The 20,542-nt window shown below is 28.9% G+C and overlaps 1 protein-coding gene and 1 long non-coding RNA gene across 5 annotated transcripts in view; one reads left to right on the top strand and one right to left on the bottom strand.

Annotated features, from left to right (window-relative positions):
- LOC124421525 overlaps window positions 1-19,868 on the top strand; it is a 67,589-nt gene extending 47,721 nt beyond the window's left edge. For all 4 annotated transcript variants that reach the window (XM_046956784.1, XM_046956783.1, XM_046956787.1 and 1 more), the window contains 3 exons: window positions 8,169-8,262; window positions 13,142-13,499; window positions 17,183-19,868. In XM_046956784.1, coding sequence (XP_046812740.1) covers window positions 8,169-8,262; window positions 13,142-13,499; window positions 17,183-17,353 — 623 coding nt within the window. In that variant the 3' untranslated portion in view covers window positions 17,354-19,868. The remainder of the gene's footprint in view (window positions 1-8,168; window positions 8,263-13,141; window positions 13,500-17,182) is intronic.
- LOC124421528 lies at window positions 14,470-16,157 on the bottom strand. The gene is made up of 2 exons (XR_006941688.1): window positions 15,717-16,157; window positions 14,470-15,426 (listed from the first exon to the last, which is right to left on the bottom strand). It is a non-coding gene; the product is annotated as an uncharacterized LOC124421528 (long non-coding RNA).
- Window positions 19,869-20,542: the final 674 nt, after the last annotated feature.

Here is a 20,542-nt window from a genome sequence, read left to right as displayed (position 1 = left end):
TCATACATGCATATATATATATATGTATTAATATGTATTAATATGTATTAATATATACTAAACATTGATATATATATATATATCAATGTTTAGTCATATCTATCAAAAAATTATATAATATGAAAAAGTTATAATATTAATTATATTAATTTAATTATACTATACTAACAATAACTTATATAGAAACTTAAAAGATGTAAAAAGAAAAAAAACAATCGGTTTAAAAAATAATTAATAGTATTAAATAAAAGTTGTCATGACAAAATGAAGCTTACAAAATACAAAAATATGTATAAGTGTGTAACTTACAGTTATATGACATTGTAGATAACATGATATATATGCATAGTATATATCCGTACATTAATGCGTGTGTGTGTGTGTGTGTGTGTGTGTGTGTGTGTGTGTGTGTGTGTGTGTGTGTGTGTGTGTGTGTGTGACGAAAGACACATTCGTATCATAAATACGCATGTTACCGTTGTTTGTTCCGTCATTTAAACGTTTTAATATTTCATTGTTATTAACATTCATCGTAGTACGTCATCTATTCAAGATATGAATTTAGCTAATCAACATACTCTATATGTATCGCATTAATACAAGTAAATGAAACGGTAACTTCCTAAAAACTATTGCACAAAATATAATAATTTGCATTATTTCGATATTACACCTTCTAATTTTTTAAAAATCGTTAAAAACGTTCTTATATACTTAGGTATGAAACTTTTTTGATCGATAATACTTCGCATTATTATTATTATTTCTTTTTGTTATTTTATATATATTGTTTATATTTTATTCGTTATTATTATTATTTTTATTATTATTATTATTATTATTTTAGAAATGTTGCCGTTAGCAAAATAACTATAAATAGTGAAAAAATGCACTGTCCTTGGTTGCTTAGGAATATTTATTTAATATTTGCGAAAATATTATATCGTATAAAGCGATGTATTTATTTTTGTATTTCTTTCGAGTCGATTATATCTAAAGCGATGTAGATATACTTATTTAAGAATATGCTTAATTTTATCGATTAAAACAAATTTTGTTTCTATTATTGCTCATTTTTTAGTATTATATGCATCTAAGAATCTCTTTCTCTCTCTCTCTCTCTCTCTCTCTCTCTCTCTCTCTCTCTCTCTCTCTCTCTCTCTCTCTCTCTCTCTCTCTCTCTCTCTCTCTCTCTCTCTCTCTCTCTCTCTCTCTCTCTCTCTCTGCATGTATGTGTATTTATATGTAATTGTTTCACACGGATGTCCTTCCTTGTTCATAAATTATATTTTTCAAAGTCATATAGGCATGTATATGTATATATATATTTACATTATATATCATATTATTATCGTATATATCTAATAATAATTACAATTTATTATAAATCTATGAAATCACTTTCCATTTAATTTTTTTTATTCATAATGAAAGATAAAGGAAAGTCAGCTTCATTGATCTAATTAATTTTCTTTAAAATATAACAATTGTAACGAGAACGTATGTATTTACGTTACTCAAAACTGAATCTTTATTCATTTATTCATTGATTCTCCTTCCCGTGACTAAAGACGATAATGATAAACGGAGGTCATCAAAATAATTTTATAATTATAGTAACATATTATCATATTTATGACCCCTGACGTTAAATTTGATGATTTTTTCTTTTTCTGCCAATCGTTATAGTAAATGTAATATGTGAAACATTGTAAAAGTATTGGTACACCATAATTACACGAATGTTATATGTAATTATTTGTAACTGGTATAAGTCATTTATTTCACGTTATTTCAGAGATCAAATATATAATAAAAAAACTTTATCTTTTCTTATTTTTCGCTCTTAAATTTTGAAACGTGTCTATGCCTATATGTGATCTGTATACCCTACAATAATAGTACTCTGTAGGAAAAAGTAATTATTACAGTATTTAAAATACTTGAAAAATTTTATTTATATTCTCTCTTTTTCCCTTACTTACAATTAGTTCCTTTCTTCTTTCTATTATTTTTCTATTATATTTCTATTATTTTTCTCATCCATTTTCTTCCTTGCTTCTGCACGACCGTCCATCTAATTAGTTTTCTTTCTCTTATTCACAAAAATTCCGTAAATCTTCCCTTCTGCTTTCTCCTAAAATCTATTATCTTTTTCCTCATTATCACGTCTAAATCTCACTATAATCGATTGATCGATCCATTTCTCTTCACTTCATTGACAGATTCTTTGCTCTTTTCCCTTAATTCATTGTATTTTTTTTTATTATTTTATATTATTACGATCGCCATTTTTTTCTCTGTTTTCTGCCAGGATTTTTTATCAGGTTTAAGTTTCCTGTGCATCTTATTGCAAAATATTTTACATTTATGCCCTTCTTCTAATAGTATTTATTTCTCTGATCTTCCGATTTATATCTTTTCTTCTCATTTTTGCTATCCATTTTTTTTCTATCGTTCTAAAATTATCTTGTTTATATTCATTTGCTCTTGATTTTTTTTCATACCTTACAACTCTTCTACTCTTGATTCTATTCTTATTTTATACACTTTTGTTTCTTTTATTACTATATACATACGTAGGCGTATTAAAAAGATCCATTTTATAAAGCCAACATCGTGCTTTGCTACATTCAAAGAAATTCGTGAACTTCAGAATTAAGAATTTCTCAATTCACAGAAATTCAAAATTGTTATTACAGATATTATAAGAAAACAAAAGAGTGAAAAAAGAATAAGCTCAGAATTACAAAACGGCCCATATTACTTTTATATAGAAGCATTTTTAATTTTAAAAAAAGCAAGAAATCTGTATCATCAAAATATCTCAAGGTCTGGGTATTACGTGTCTTTATCTTACATATTATATCATTCGTATCGTATATCGATCCTAGCAGAGTTAGACGAGAAAACAAAGAATCTTCAAATATATATTTCTTTTTCCTTTTTTTCCTTTTTTTTCTTTCTCTTTTTTCTTTTCTTTTTTTCTCTTTAAAAAAGAAGAACGAAATCATTACAAAAGCAAACAAAGTAAATAAAAATATATTCTAAAATGGGTTTCAATATTGCTCTCTCTCTCTCTCTCTCTCTCTCTCTCTCTCTCTCTCTCACCTTATTTATCTATCTATCTATCTATCTATTTATTTATCTATCTATCTATCTATCTATTTATTTATCTATCTATCTATCTATCTACCTATATTGCATTGAACTGCGTAACTCGTGTCTATTGGGCTTATCTGCGACAAATGACCCCCAGCGAACGAACAACAGAAAGAGAAAGATCAATGAAGATGTCAAGAATGATTGGAAGAAAATGAAAGAGGGATAAGGGGAAAGGGAAGATATATATATATATATATATATATATATATATATATGCATATGTATATAGGAAGATATATATATGCACAGGAAGAATCATACGCACACATACATAGAACAAACAAACAAACAAATATACACACGTACATAATATTGAGCAATATCGTTTCGTTTCTTACCTTCTATGTATGTATTTTACATACATCGATGTTTACATACAAACATATAAACACATATACACTTCCACAACAATACTATTATACCTCTGTAGAGTGTATATAACACATACGCACTTGATGTTACTCTATAATGTATTTTTACATTAAACATTTTTCAGAAATTAAAAGTTGTTAATTGTTTTCTTCCTCAACTTCGTTTTGAATACCGTAGAGTCACGTGATTGATATTCAATTTTGTGGAATTCATTTCATTTTCTATGACATCATTTAATTTTGAAATTACATATTCATATACTTATATTTCTTAATGTCTTATTTCAGTTTCTTGTCATAAAATTAATTGTTAGTTTATATATTTATAACTATACTATATAAATACTATATTCCTTCGTATAAAAAGTACACTATTTAAGAAAGAAAACTTTGTATATTATAGTTAAAGATAATATAATCTTCTGTTAGACACTAAAGAAAGTTCGATTGTATAAAATAAATATACAATCTTATATTTTTTAAATTTCTTTTATAATATTGATAAAAAGAAATTAATTTGTATATGTTATCAAAGAAAAGAAAAAAATTATGAAAAGGGTATTATATGAATAAATCGATTTATGCAAAATCGATTGAGTGTTCAACGTGCAATTTCACGCTAAATCATTTTATTAATGGATTATAAAAGGAATTGATCGAGTCACGATATCGAGTTGATTTTATTGCTATTGAAATAATGAAAAAAGGAAATGAAAAAGACGATGTGTCATTTATCACGAAACAACGGCGTGTTTCTCTTACGAAGAAGGTGCTGAGACACGTAAGAAGTGACCACTTAGACGATGAGAGATAACGTTTAACAGTTCATTTATACTGATATCTGAGAACTAGTTTATTTATCATTTCTTTTTTTCTTTTTTTAATCGTCAAAAGAATTACGTGATAAATTGAAAGTTCATATATAGATTTATACTTGATCGCATGAAAGTATTACAGACAGATCAATCGAGAGATCTATGATGTTTCGAATTATATATTAGCCGTTTTATGAGGATTATTTACAGGATTTAGATTATTTAATAACAATTGTCAATATTCAAAAAAAAAAGAAATATCTAAGTTTACATATCTTGACACAATTATATATAATTACATATAGTAATTTGCATTATAATATATGAAAAATTATTATTTATGAAGTAAAAATTGTCTGGGTTTAGAATAAAATTACTACATAATTTACAATTATAAGATACTTTTCATTTAAAAATAACGAAACGTATAGAAAATGACCTAACTATTTTTAAAGTCGCCTTATTCGACATAAATTAGTATACAAACAAAATACATTTAAATATTGTGGAAATATTTCAGTGCATATATCCGTATATAACCTATAGTCCAATAATAAAGAAGAGAAGTTTTGCCGCATAGCGAGTTAAAAATAAGATAGTTCACATTGGCTATTCTCAGCACGTGTTCTCTTACTTATTGCTTTATCTTGTCCTCGTGCATTGAACATCATCATACCTCGTGTGCAAATACGACAAATGTTATAAATTTCATTTCTAAGAGAGAAATTAATGCGATTCATTTTCTCTTTCAACAAATTTTCATGAAATTATGTATAACATTAATCTCTCAAATTACAATCAATATACAGCATTTATTTATATCTATAATACTATGTATAAATTATATAATAATATTACAAAATTATATAGGTATATAATACAATATTTCATTAAATATTATATTAATAATATAATAATATAATAAAAGAGTTGTTAAGTATATACAAAAGCATAATAAAAAATATATTTGAATAACAACTTTCATATATATGGTATACATAATATGATTTTATGTATATTTTCAATGACTTTTATATACAGGATGTTCAAAAAAAAACCATTCCATATTTATATGATAGACCGGATACACCGTACTGAGTAAAAAATTTTATATAAATATAAGTTGAAAGGTTAAACATTTTCAAGATATAAACACTTTGTGATTAACTGGAGATTGCAAATTTGATGATTATACAAGTACGAAGTATCATGCTGAAAATGTCACTACTTACATCGATTTTCTTTGAAATGTTAAATTTTTGGGTAGACATTATGAGAGATGACCTCATTAACTCTGTAATATTCCCAAATCGATTTTTTGAGAATTGCTTATCGCAATTTTTTGATGAATACATTCTACTCTTAATACTTCTATTCTTAAAGTATATGATTTTGACTGAAAAACTATCGATCTGTTGAATGCATGATGGAAGTCCAATTCATTTCGTTCGTAACATCAGAGAACACTCAGACACGGTGTTCGGCCAAAAGTGAATTGGTGAATCTGTTATATAGCACACTCGATTCTCTGATTTAAATATCCTGGACGTTTTTTTATAAGAATATTTGAAAAGCATAATGTATTCCTTGCCGATAAATTAATCATTGTTAGAAGAATTACGTAATTCAATCAAGCATGCTTATGAAATAATATAATAGAGACCTAGAATTTTTGAAAGACTCTAAGAAGTAGATATCATTCGTATATAGAAGGAGGACATGACATAATGAAGTTCTACATTGTGGAACATATTCTGTAAATATCGGATAATATGATGCTAACATATAAAAATGTGTATATCACAGAAACGGTTGACCTTTTGACCTATGTATATATAGATTTTCTAGTCGGTATATTATGTCCTATCTAACGTATAAATATGCAATGATATTTTTTTCAACACCTTGTAAATATGTTACATATATACTATACTATATACTATATATATATATATATATATATATATATATATATATATATATATGTTCTATATGTTATACAAGACGTCTGTTAAATATAAATGTATCTATGTACATATATATACAGGATGTCTTTCCTTTAACTCACAACGTTGAAATATCTCATGAGTGACTGAAGCTATAAAAAAAAAATTCATAAATGTTATTTGATATGAAGAAGTAACCGTAATACTGTGATCTTTACGTGATCTTGAATGAAAAAAAAATTCATAAAAGTTGAACAATCAACACAAAATGAAATAATTATTGAACCATTTTTTATCATATATATAGCAACTCGCATACACACATTCGCGTATTCACATACTTGTATGCATTCTGCACATACCTTACATCATTATTTTGCGCTTACCTTCATGGTGTAACATAATTTTTTATTGTTTACATTCATTGACAAAATATTTCTGTCATAAAAACTTATATTACATTAAAAATGTCTTTCTAAATGAGTTATTAAATAAATGTACCTTTGCGCTACATCATTGAACTTCTTTCAATGTCACTTACAGTACCACATAAAAAACAAATTATATGATACTATTTAAAAAACTGAATGTGACCTCGATTTTTTTATCGAAAAAGTATATTTTATTGAGATGTCTGAAAAATCTGTACATTTCTTCTGATATTTAAGTATAAATTTATTTAATAAAAATAAAAAAATGAAAGAGTCTCGTGAAATAGAGTAGTAGTGTCAAAACAAATAACAAGTAGTGTCAACCCGAAGTTGTCAATCTAATTTAAGAAAAAGCACAGTCATGATCATTATTTTTAGGCAGGTCAGTTTAATGTACGTACAACATACATACTTACATACATACATACATACATACATACATACATACATACATACATACATACATACATACATACATACATACATACATACATACATACGTACATAGAAATGCGTCCTTTGCTACTAAGCGTAAATACTTTCGACTTTGTTTCTAAAACAATTCTAAAACATTGATTTGTTTTTTAATGTCTTATAATAATCTTTAATTGATCGTAATTCCTATTTGCAGAATATATATTTACATTAATTTGAGATCGTATATCAATAGCCATTCTCATTTACTCGATACTTCATCAAATCGATGTTTTATTGAAAAGCATTACGTTTTTTCTTTCTTTTTTTTTTTTTTGTTAACCCTATATAATTTTAAATTAATCATATTTAAAAAGAAATAAAATCGAGACGTTACGAAATTGAAATCTTGACGACGTATAACTAAAGTTTTTCATACGATGACGAATAACTTATATAGTTGATCGATCGATCGAAATTGAGGGTAGAAATCTTGTCGGCTCGTACCGTACATGTGCACTCTATAAAAATATAGCTAGTCAATACTTACTAACTCACATGCTATATACATACTCTTGGTGCAAGAAAATTCCAATAAAAAATAATGTAAAAATAATACGAAATTCTATAGGTATGCAATTGTAAGAAGTATGTGAATATAGACAATTAGAACAAAAATTGTTTAAAATACAAACCGCTTAATTATTTTTTCTTTTTTCAACACTGTAACTATAACCTACTTTTTATCACTGTCTATCAATTTGAAATATACTGAAAAGAAAAAAAGAAAACTCTTATCTATTCGTTATTATTTTTAATTGAATTAATTTTAAATAATAAATAAACAGAAGGAGCCATCAATTAACGTTACTCTCTATATTGTAATAATTACAATTTCAATAATTGTATTATAAAAGAAAAAATTTTAAATCCCTCATTTTTTCAACGAGTGTTAAACATATATTTATTTTGTCTAATATAAAATACAGCTAATTCAATAAAGACATGTTTGTATTTTCTTTTCAGATCAACCGGTCGACAGCGTTTATATGATATGTGGCGTGCTAATAGCTATGGTATTGGTCGGTGTTATCATCGTCCTACTTGCCGTAACAATCAGGTAAAAGGATTCTCCTAATATAATTTACTTTAAAATAATATGACATTGTTAAATTTGATAGTATTTATAATCAGATAATAACAGTAGATACATTAATCGTTTATCTGCATCAATATCAAATTGAAATGTTGCTTTTGAACTAGAACTAAATGAAATTCATCATGATTACTTATCTATCTTTGTAGAATTAAATTATCGACTCACCGTGATTTTCACGAAAAAATTAATTTTACAACAATCGAGTTACAAACATCTCGATTTTCTTTTTTTCCTTTCTTTTTTTACACTAAAAATTTTAGTATAAAAAAATGAAATAAAATTTATAATTTCGATCGATCTAACGTTGCATTTCTAATCGAATTAATTTTATCAACCTAATGGTGAACTGATCTTATGTTCACTGAGATCATTGAGAAAATTCAATAGATTATAACTTGTTTATCGTCATTAATAAGTCAATAAAATGTACAAAAAAAGAAATTTCTTCAGATATCGTAATTAATGAGGACATATAAATACCCGGCGATCTTGAAAAAGAAAATATTTTCTTGCTCGATAACATTCTGTAATTGTCACTTAATTACTCGATCATTGAAGACAAATCGCGTGTACTCGTTTGCTAAAAGTTCATACCCAATTAGGGTCAACCACGAAGTGATCCTACATCGTCGGTACAGTTAATTAACACCGTCTGCATTGTATCATACGAATCGTTATAGATATATAATATATAAATATATAAATATATATAATATATATATATATGCATATTCACATTTTATATATATATAATGTCTAATAATATATATGTATATATATATAAATGTGTGTGTGTATTAGACGTATTTCTGTATATAAAACGACGATAAGAATCATTAATGTATTTCTATCGCTCTTGCATAAAGACACGCTTACTTACTAATGAACGATGGTTAGCATATTTCAGATGAAAAATCCAAGTTATCCGCGTTATTGAGAGAATTTCCAACAACGTGACAAATGACTTAACTTTCGTAATGGAAAATAACAATCTTCGAGAAAAATTACGTCAAACAAATTTTATTTTCCTTTTAGTTATTTTTATTTCTTCCGATGATATTTTTGAATAAATGACATTTTTACATCTAACGAATCCCCGGGTATTCTCTTTACTTATTTTTACTTCTTTTAATTCTGAACAAATGACATTTTTCACAGTCGATCGAAATTTATTTTCCTTTTATTAGTTATTCTATCAACCTTATAACCTAAGTTATTAATTAAGTTAATCAATGTAAAAGATTTAAAGGGCAACCTGTTATAACTATCGATATCACAGCTTATTTTTCTATGATATCCTATTTTTGTAATAGAGCAAAGGAGAAGAGCTATGTGGTACGGTCGACTACACCATGTCGACTACACATACATTCGGTTTCTTTGACAATTACGTTACAGATAATACGATGACGTTGCTTTATACGATATATCACGTCATCGTCCTCGACTTTATAGAATATATACATATTTTCAATAGACGTTTTTCTTCTTTATAGTTGCGTCATAGATACCAACTTCCTCTCAGAAATCTAAAGTATCTCGATTATATGCACGTGTGAGCATTTCTAAAGAAACATTTTTCCAATAAGATCCGTTAAGAGTAATTAGGATCAGTCTTGAAGCTTAGCTGCGATTAGTCCTGAAATGGCAATGCGATGTAAAGGCGCATATCTATGTGTTTGTATATATGTGTGCGAATATGTGTCTGAGCATGTGTAAGAGAATATATATGCGTATATGTGTATGCATGAGAAAGAGAAACAATGATAAAAAAAGAAAATAAGAAGAACGTGAAAATGGAACGATTAAAAATAACAATTACTTTGCAATTCTATTTCTCAAAGAGGATTAGACAGGATAATAAGTTAGAATATATATATATATATATATATATATATATATATATATCTTTAGTATGAATGATAAATGCATGCAATCTGATCCTAACTTCATTTGGCCGTATTATTCGATAATTATAAACTATATAAATTTAGCTCTTACATTTGATATTCAATAAATAATGATTTTAAAAATCATTAACGAATGGTATGCGTGACGCTTTCAGTTTGTTTTTGCTCATAATTATTTCATATTTAATAAACATTATTAGAACACTTTTTTATCATCGAAATTACTCTCGTATGTATTAATATGTCGATAATATCTTAATACTATTATTATCTAGGCCATTAACTTAATTAAAACAACTCGCGTGCTACGAAGAATAGATACTTATCGTGTAGTTATTTCACGTGCTAATTTCCAAATTAATTCGTGATTCGATAAAAAAAAATTTCACGAAGTCGTCCATTGGTTGTTATCTTAGCCTTATTTTCTTACTTTCCTTTTTTTTATTACACATACCTCATTTTTTAAATCGTATCATTTATTTTCATTGCAACGAGAAATTCAATTTTATTTTGTACTTTTATACAATTTTGATAGAAAAAAAATCATCTAATCACAAATATTTATAAACGTGTACCGATTGTTTCTCGCGGTTTATCGTGACTCATTAAACGTTTATCGCGATATCGAGAAATACTTAAATCAGCACTGATAAGTTATTAATAAAAGATACTTATATATCAATTAACGGAAAAACAAAGAAAAAGAATGATAGAGAGAGAGAGAAAGAGAGAGAGAGAAGAAAAAGAGTAAGAGCGGAAATGAAGGATAAAATATATGGATTTCTCGGGATTTCTCGGGATTTAACAGAAATATAATTATAGATTATAACAAATAGTGTATTTATATTTCTTTTTTATTTTCTTTTATTTATTTTTTTTATCATGACTATATACGTTTAAGAATTCGGTAATTTTGTATTCTTTTATTTTATATTATTTGCTTTTAACAAACCAATTTTTTATTTTTATATATCAAATGAAACATTATTATTTTGATCGAATATCCCTATTTATCTCAAAAGTATTATTCAAGTGGGTGTATTTAGCACATAACACACGCAACCACACAACACACTTTTGCGCATGAACCGCGTCTCTTGGATCCGATCACGTATATACACTTATACACATTCATTACTAACAGAAATAGACTTTAATTAAACCGGCCACATTTATCGTATATTTTGTGGCCCGTAATAGATATGTCTCGCACGAGGTCGCCACGAAAGAATCAATTTTGATGGTCTGTTAATTAAGTTAGCAATAATAGCCATTGTCATGTATTTCCTTGTTTGTAGAGTATTAAAAAGAAGAAAAGAAGAAAGAATACAGAAAAAAAAGAAACGTAAAAAATCACGATTCTTTTATAATTACATCAAAAATTATTTCCAAGCCTACTAATTGACAATGTTTTTACTTTCATACATTGTATATATATATATATATATATATATATATATATATATATTCGATTGAATTATGAAAAGTAGTCGACGTATTGGTCTACATAACGACAATTGACAAAGAACAACAAATTTGAAATGACTTTTAGCAACCGTTTCTAACGTTTTATTATTCTTTCGAAATTTTATCTTCCAAATGTTTACTTCTATTATAATAATCGCATACGTATGTACAACATAAAAAGATATTATCCAGTATATTACATACGAAAGAATATATATATACACATACATATATTTATATATATATGTATTATGTTGAATGCATGTACATATATGCATGTAATGTATATATATGGATGTATGATGTATATATATGTATGTACATATATATGTATATTAAGTATATTTATGCATGTATATATTATATGTATGCATATATATGTTTTTATATATAGATATAATATATGAAGGTAAAAGGCAGCGTTCCTTGTTCCAAGCGTAACGTTGCACGAATCGTTTTGGAAGGGGCCTCTCTATCTCTCTCTCTATCTCTCTCTCTCTCTCTCTCTCTCTCTCTCTCTCTCTCTTTCTTTTTCTTTTCTCGTTCACTCGATTCGTGGCCTTCCCCAAGGAGCGTCGGTCGTATACACACACATATATACAGCTAGTCTGTACCTCTTTATTTCTCTCTCTTTCTTGCTGATATTCTCTCTCTCTCCTCCTCGAAAAAAACGTCATACGCGCGCGACAAACCGTTCGAATTTCATAAAGCAGCGCCGCGTAGCGACGATAACGAAGATCACTCTCTCTTGTTGCGCCAATGAGAAGAACCGTCTAGCGTGACGTCAGAGTGATCTATATAAGAGGCTTACGCGCCCTTCTCGGGCTCAGACTCAAAACACGAAAGAGACGGAAAGCAAGTCGTCGGCTGGTTCGCAGTGAGTGTGTCTATCGAGGGCGCTCGCGTGCGCGCTTGCCGTCGAAGAAACGAGGAGTATATAAAAGAACAAAAAGTAACAATAAGGGAGTGTGCGTGTAACGATATACGTACAAGTATATATATACATATATATTTATACAGATATATATATATGTATTCATTCGAGCATTGACTGCTTTACAAGGCGTTTCTATGCGTTCCATGTCTCATCGCGTGGTAAAAAGAGTGCTCGAGGAAGGTGTATTGTGTCTCTAAGAGAAACTCTAGAGAGAGAGAGAGAGAGAGAGAGAGAGAGAGAAAGAAAAAAGAGAGAGAAAGAAGAAAAAGAACGCTAAAGGGCACCCTCGTACATGCGTATCGTGGTTTCGATTCGAGCAACATGTCATCTTTAAAAAATTAGCTTGAAATTGTAAACTTGATAAGAGAGAGAGAGAGACAGAGAGAGTGAGAGAGAAAGAGAAATAGACTGACGACCGATTTTCTACGGAACTCGAAACGAAATAGAACGAAATAGAGTGAAAGAGAAAGACATCAAAGATGGTTGGAAGCAATGGTACGATGATAGCCATACGGCTTGTTCGCAGCAAACTAAGGAAAAGGGAGGAGCATCATTCAAATGTCGTTCATCCCGAGAATGCCACTGTCGTACAAACGGCAACGGTCTCGGCATCCTCAGCGACGATTTCAACGATCGTCTCCACATCGCCATCGTCTCAGCTGGGCAACGAGCGATGCTTGGCACAGGTGACCACCGGCGATGGTACTTCCCCTCCTTCCCCCACCGCCGTAACAACGGTCACCACCGCCACCACCACTACAACCACCGCTACGAGCATCGAGCACGACGGTGCTTATCCGATTGCCAGCACGCAGGACCAATTCGTCTGGCAGTTCCCGCCGCCTTACCCGCCACAGCAATATACATTGTCCTATAACGACCAGGTAAGTCTCTTCTCTCAATTTTTATATACCTTTTTCAAATTTTTTTTCATTAAACTCAAAATTTCCTCCATTCTAATAATCCCTCTTACTCAATTAATATTAATTTTCCTAAATAAAATATATCGTACGCTTTATTTATTTGCAATGTTTACATCGACCTTTCTAACTTCTTACCGACTGCGATTGTATGTAAAATGTTTTTTTGTTGAGCGATAGTTTACCTCAATTTGAAGAATTTAAAAAAAAAAAGAAAGAAAGAAAGAACAAATAATACAAGCAAAGAAACGTCGAAATGTTTTAAACGTTTGATTAGCTGCGTTTACGTTATAATTATGCTATACAAGTGTACAATGAACGTCGATGCACCATCTGTTCAGAAACACTTGCGTTATTATTTACTAATTCGTTGATGGTGATTCTCTAAGAGAGAAACCTTACGTAGTTTCCAAGTTCGAGCCAGTATGTCTGCCGTAAGAGAAGAATGATTCGTAAACTCAACTATCGTTTAATAGTGTAAAAAAAACGAAGCGCAAGGACAGTGACCCCTGATATGCTGTGATGGCTCCTTCTCCTCGTCCTCTTCCTCCTTCTTTTCCTCCTCTTCCTCCATCGTTGCCGAGTCTCTCTTTATACCTTTGCTTGTACTATTTTTGTGACGATCGAACTGTCTCTCGTGAGAATATATTATCCTTCGAACTTTTTTTTCTTTCGTTTCTTTTTTCTTTTTAGTTTATTTTTTTTTTTAATTTTTTAAATTTTCAATTACTTTTTTCTTTTTTCTTTTTTCTTTTTTTCTTCAAAACTCTCTTTTTCTCCCTTTCCTTCCTTCTCTTTCTCTCTCTCTCTCCCTCCCCCCTCTCTCTTCCTCCCCCTCTCTCTCTCTCCACATCTAATAATAAATACAACGTTTCTGTATTCTGAGTTCGAAGATTTTGGAAAAAACGGGAATGTAAATAAGTTGCGTCAATCCTTTTTTTTTCTTTTTTTTTTTTTTTATTTTTATAAATACATTCGACTACTTGCATTAATTTCCTACTTGTATTAGCATAATATATTCATATTATCTAGTAGTATACATAAAAAATACTTAACCAGATGGAAAAATGTTATGAATTTTAATGTAAATTCAGTAAAAATAGATTGATATTTCGATAGCCAAGACGATTTGTGTTGCCGATATAAACATTTACGTTAGTTTATGAAATTGAAAGGCATTAATAAATATATATCATTTTCTCAACGTCACGTTTACTTCTATTTTTAATAGTTGCTTTTGAATTTGCATCTTTATACATATATATTATCGAAAATAAGGTGCAAGTTTACAAAGATCATTAATCAAATAATACAATTAATACGTTAATATAATATCGAATATTCAATAAAGAATCGGTCGAAAATTTTTTAATTATTAATTTTAAAAATTAATCAACTTTTTCGAGGCTTTTCAAGATAATTCTTTCTTCTGATTGTAAAATTACAAGCCTAGTAAAATTGTCTTTTTTTTTTTAGCTTAAAAATTCTCGAATAAAGGAGCAATTGATTTTTTAAATTATTTAAGAACTTTCGGTCACGATTGTATATTTATATTTATATATTAATTGTATGTATATATTTATTAATAATCAATGAGATTCAAGGAACGAAGTATGAAAATAAAGTAGATAAGTGAAGTCTTTAACTACTCCGATGATTAATAAAACAACTATACCATCAATACTATTGATTTAGCAAGGACAACATGTGTGGTATATGGTCGAACAAGTAAAATGGTCATTGTTGCTTATCGAACGAAATCACGAGATTGCGGTATTCGGATAGAAAGAAATTTTATCGACCGCTGGAAAAATTCTTGACAATATTATTCTTTCATTTTACTATTAGTTTCTATATCTTATTCAAATTCCAAAACATTGCCTTTGCTTTCCTAAAGGAGAAAAAAATACAGATATTATATAATATAATCGTTACATGCGATATCGTTAAATTATTATCAAACTTCTCCAAATAATTAATTTAATGATCGCACAAATTCATCTTATCTCTTAATCAATATTTCTGTTCGTTTAACTTTAATTTTAATATCATGTTTAATTTTAATGTCACCTATTTTTTTTTTCTTATTATTATTATCATCATTTTTTTTCTTTTTCATTTCATAGAAATTTAAACTCAAAATTCATAGTAATCCAACGTCTATCATTGATATCATTTTACCTCGAAAAAAATACGAAAAGATATTTCCAATTTATTAAATCATTCTTTTGCACGTAAATGTTCTTTATCCTGGCACCTTGGATGCGTGTGATTCGCGTGATGCGTGCGATTCGCGATACGTACGATCGTCAAAGTGATTTGAGGTCGACATTACCCTTGAAACTGGCTAATCGTTTAGCTTTCAAATTTTAAATAGATCTCGATGTCTCGCGAGACACATGCGTTTGCCAACCTAAAATCATCCGTTCTTTCGTAATGCTGATGAGACTGTGGCATTACGACTTGGCGATATTTCTCTTTGAAGTATCTTAAATTTAGCACGTAAAACTACATTTTTTACGATAATAATGATGATTATGATGACAAAAAATATTGTTATCATTGTAATATTTGTTTCTTTTTCCATTTTATTTTTTTTTTTTTTTACGTTTTCTCTTTCATAAGAACGTATTATCGAAAAATAAATTCGAAATGAAAATAAGATAAAAGTGATATATATATATATATATATATATATATATATATATATATAATAAAAAAATGAACAAAAGATAGAAATAAATAGAAGTAAATGATTTTCTATGCAAAAAGATTTACTTTGAGGGAACTTCACCCTCAAATCGACTCCTTTATTGCCCTGTCCAAGTTCGGCATGGCGCGCCCTCAAGCTTGTTGCTAAATTTAACGTGGGTGGACGGTATATCGAGGAGCGAGGTCGATCCATTGAGTCGACATAACGGCTGCCATTCTTGCAGCTGTCAGCTACCTGACAAAATAATAAGAAAATAAAAAATAAAAGAAAAAGGAAGTGAAAAGAGAGAAAAGAAAGAAGTAAATGTAGAAATAGAAAGACTCTTTGACATTAGTATTCTATTTCGGTCAGAATCTTATTAAATTTAGAAGCAAACTACACGATTATTTTTTTCGATAATTCATTTCTTTATAAAATATGGTCGCGTTTGATATCATTTTAACAAGGCGAAAAAAGATTACTACAAAATTTATCTCTTTATTCGTGATAAGAGTCTCCCGCAAATTCGATGACGAATTAATTATATACCATTGACGAATTTACTTGCTCATGATGATGTAACGTATACTGCGTACATATATATACATATACATAGTTGAATACTTAAGTATTCGTACATTAGAAATATATTTCCGTACTTCTACTCTACGAAATACTTAAGTTCCCCACTGTATGCTATATATATGTATACATACACATACACATACACATTATATTATACATGTGCATACATGTATATGCGCTTTAAAACATGTTATTAGTCCGAAGTACGGAAGAACGTCATTTACTCGATAGTAATCATTTTACGAAACATAGATATACATGTGTGTGTGTATGTATATATGTATAGCTAACAGAACGTCGCTTCCTTTTAATTCTCTTTGATATATCAGATTTGATCGTTAATATTGTCTTTTTTTTGTTCTTTTTATAGGATGCTCTTGTACATACGCTACCCGCGGGTGGTAGGCCGGGATTTGCAAAAGGCTTTCGTAAAAACTTTGGTGGACATTGGCGTCGTTTAGTCAAGAGGAAACCAGAAACCGAGACTTGTGCCATTCCACCGGAACTTAAGGATCAGCTAAAAACGATATACGTTTATTGACCGACCGTACAGATGATACCAAATCGTACCTCCATTTTACCGTTGACCTTCCAATCCGATAAAAACAAACGCTTTTTTCGTATCATAATTCGTAAGATACATCGTTATATCGATTAATAACATTAAGGGATCGAATTTGAAAGATTGTTTAACGAAGCGATATCGAAAGGAACAAAAAAATATGAGGGGAAGAGAAAAAAAGAAGTCTAAAACAACAAATGCAGGACGGGTCAAAAAGTTACTTCTCATCGATTACTCTTTTTCAGGCTTGTAGTTAGTCTTATAGTTTTACAAGCTAGACTTGTATTTTTACGATATGAAGGGAAAATAATTTGCCTAAAAAAGTTTCAAAAAAGAGCAATCCATTTTTATTATCATCTAGGAACTTTTGAAATAATGAATCATCAAGCGAGGGATGACTTTTCTTGCTAGTCCAAGTTAGATATTTTGGGATAATGAAAAATTAAAAAAAAAAAAAGAGTAATCAGAGTTATTGTTGTGAAATTATCGACAAAATAATGAAATGTTTAAATCAAAACATATCAGGAAAAGTGCCCAAAAGAAATATCTCTAGGATGTGAAGCTCCTATTCGACTTTGAATATCGTGGAAACCTGAATCTGCACCAGACCATCTCCATTCACCGAAAAGTGCCTTTTTTAAATTCTACTCTCAATCATTTTATTCTCGAATGGACATGAAACGTCATTCATATAATAGTCGTGTGTCGTCATCCCATCGTTCGAGGAATCGTAACACGCTGAAATTTCTGGACTATAAGCGCAAATATGAGGAAGATGAGCTTCGTTAAGCGATGTAAAAGAATTTTTATGAGACTGAAAAAAACGTTAAAAGAGCTACGACAAAACGAGTTACATCGTAGCTTTTTTCTGTATGTGTATGTATTTTACTATTGATCTATAATAGTAAAAGATAGAAAGAGAGAGTCACTCAACTGAGAATCACGTTCACAACGCACTAGTATTAACGTTATTACCTGAGAAATATATCTAATGTCTAATATGTAAAAAAAAAAATATGATGAGCGGAGCTATATTATTAGAGGTGAAAGAAAAGATAAGAAAAGGGAAGAAGAATAAATCTCCTAAAAGCGTTTTCTGCTTCTCTCGCACGTGTCTCTTCGAAAAAAAAAGAAAAAAAATAGAAAAAAAAAAGAAAAAAAAAATAGAAAAAAAAGCTCTGTCATTAATGTAAATACTAGACGTATGTAGTTTTTAAATAACGATGGCGTAAACTAAACAATTTTGAAGCTACGATCATATTGACGTATCAAAATATCCTCAATATCGTACGACTAATTGCAATGATTTTTTTCTAATTTAACAAATTTAATTTTTTCTTTAACTAAGTTTGTTGTAACTAGTACGATGTATTCAATTCGAAACAATCCAATCGATTATATGTACATGTAATGTTAATGTGACAAATGATTTAGTCGTACGTTCATAAGTGTCGATCTTGTTGCTCGTCTATGCGCTATTTGGTATGTAGAAAATAGAATGAAAGGGGATAATCAGAACAAATGTTGTAATTTAATAGATAGATACACTCTATTCTTTATTGTTCTATCCCCCCCCTTTTCTTTCTTTGACGAAGTCAATACCATGAATAGTGTGTAGTATTTTGTAGCAAACTTAGACCAATTTAAGAGATCTTTAATAATTACATTTACGACTCATATTGAGTCTGCACTACTTGCTAAACTACTACGGTATTTCAATTACGTATTATTGTAAGTTGTACAGCAACGCAAAGCTTCGCTAAATATCCGAAAACGTTGTTGTCTTGCCCTTTATATAAAAAACAAAAAAAAGAACATTCGTTTTTCTGGAACTCCTTCGATTGCTCATTTGTTTCTTTGCCAAATTGTAAACATAGCTTCTTGATGAGACATTGAGCGAAATTTTTTTTTTGGCGTATGCTGTTGGATAAGTATGTCTGCTGTTTCTATGTGCGTATGCTTTTCTGGGTGCATGTGTGTGTATGCAAAAGTGCGATTGTGGAAGCATGGAACAAAAAGTAATACTTAACGAAGAGGTAAAAGTGTTTAATTTGGCAATTGTATATTGGTGACTATATTAGTCATGTGAAAACATAAAAAATGAATGAAAAGAAACAACAAAAGGGTATATAAAGAAAAGCCTCTATCCAACCAACGTTCCTGCTGCAGCCGAAACTGTGAAAAGAAATTTGTATTATGATATTTTAGGACACGACGACTGTAGCGTAAATAATATAGCATTGTAATGCTTTCGCGCGGCACGGATTATTCTAACAATACGAATTTATTCAAGTGCCTACGTCATATATATATAATATATGTATAGTAAAAAAAACGTAAAAGCGAAATTATAGGAAGGAGCTGCGCTCCCACCACCTAGTCACTTTTAAAAATACCATCGAAACGTATCCCTACGAATTTTTAGTACAGCTTCGAGTTTCCCTTTGACTATCTATCTAAATACGATAATATTAAATAAAAGATTTCAAATGAATTCGAGACATTTATTTTTTTTCCCGAGAATTTTTCTGTTTTTCTTCTAGATTCTTTTTGTCTTAAATTTATATTTTATAAAATAATAAAATATGAATGTATAAATAAAATTAATACTGCATTTCTTTCTCTTTTTTTAAATATTGAAAACAAAGGTAGGAAACGAAATAAAACAAAAACATATATATATATATATATATATATATATATATATATATATAAAATTAAAATAAAATTTTGTAAATAAAAAAGATATATAACTTCTTATATATGTATTTGTGTGAAAAATTGATTCTGAAACATTACAAAAAATCTTGACATAAATCCCTATTGAATTTCGATTAAATCGTCTACTGATGCACATATAAATACCATTTTATCATGACTCATGAACAGTCAGTGAGGCTAATCTTCATTTACGTCACAATGTTTTATATTTCAAAAACATTTATTCAAGACACGTATTATGTGTGTGTGTATATATGTAAATGTATATCTTACATTATCGAAAATCTCGGGTTCAAAAATTGTTATTAAAATGATGATGTAAATTCTTATGAAACAAAGATAATCATAAGATGTTAAACGATGACCAATAATATTTAACATGTGATTAATGGTACATAATTAAACTTACTGAGTATATTCTAATTGATGATAATTATAACTCACGAA

Source organism: Vespa crabro, chromosome 2, assembly GCF_910589235.1.
Source record: "Vespa crabro chromosome 2, iyVesCrab1.2, whole genome shotgun sequence".
Lineage (NCBI taxonomy): Eukaryota > Metazoa > Arthropoda > Insecta > Hymenoptera > Vespidae > Vespa > Vespa crabro.
Note: the sequence above shows the minus strand (reverse complement) of the source record. Positions and strands in the feature narration are given on the sequence as shown.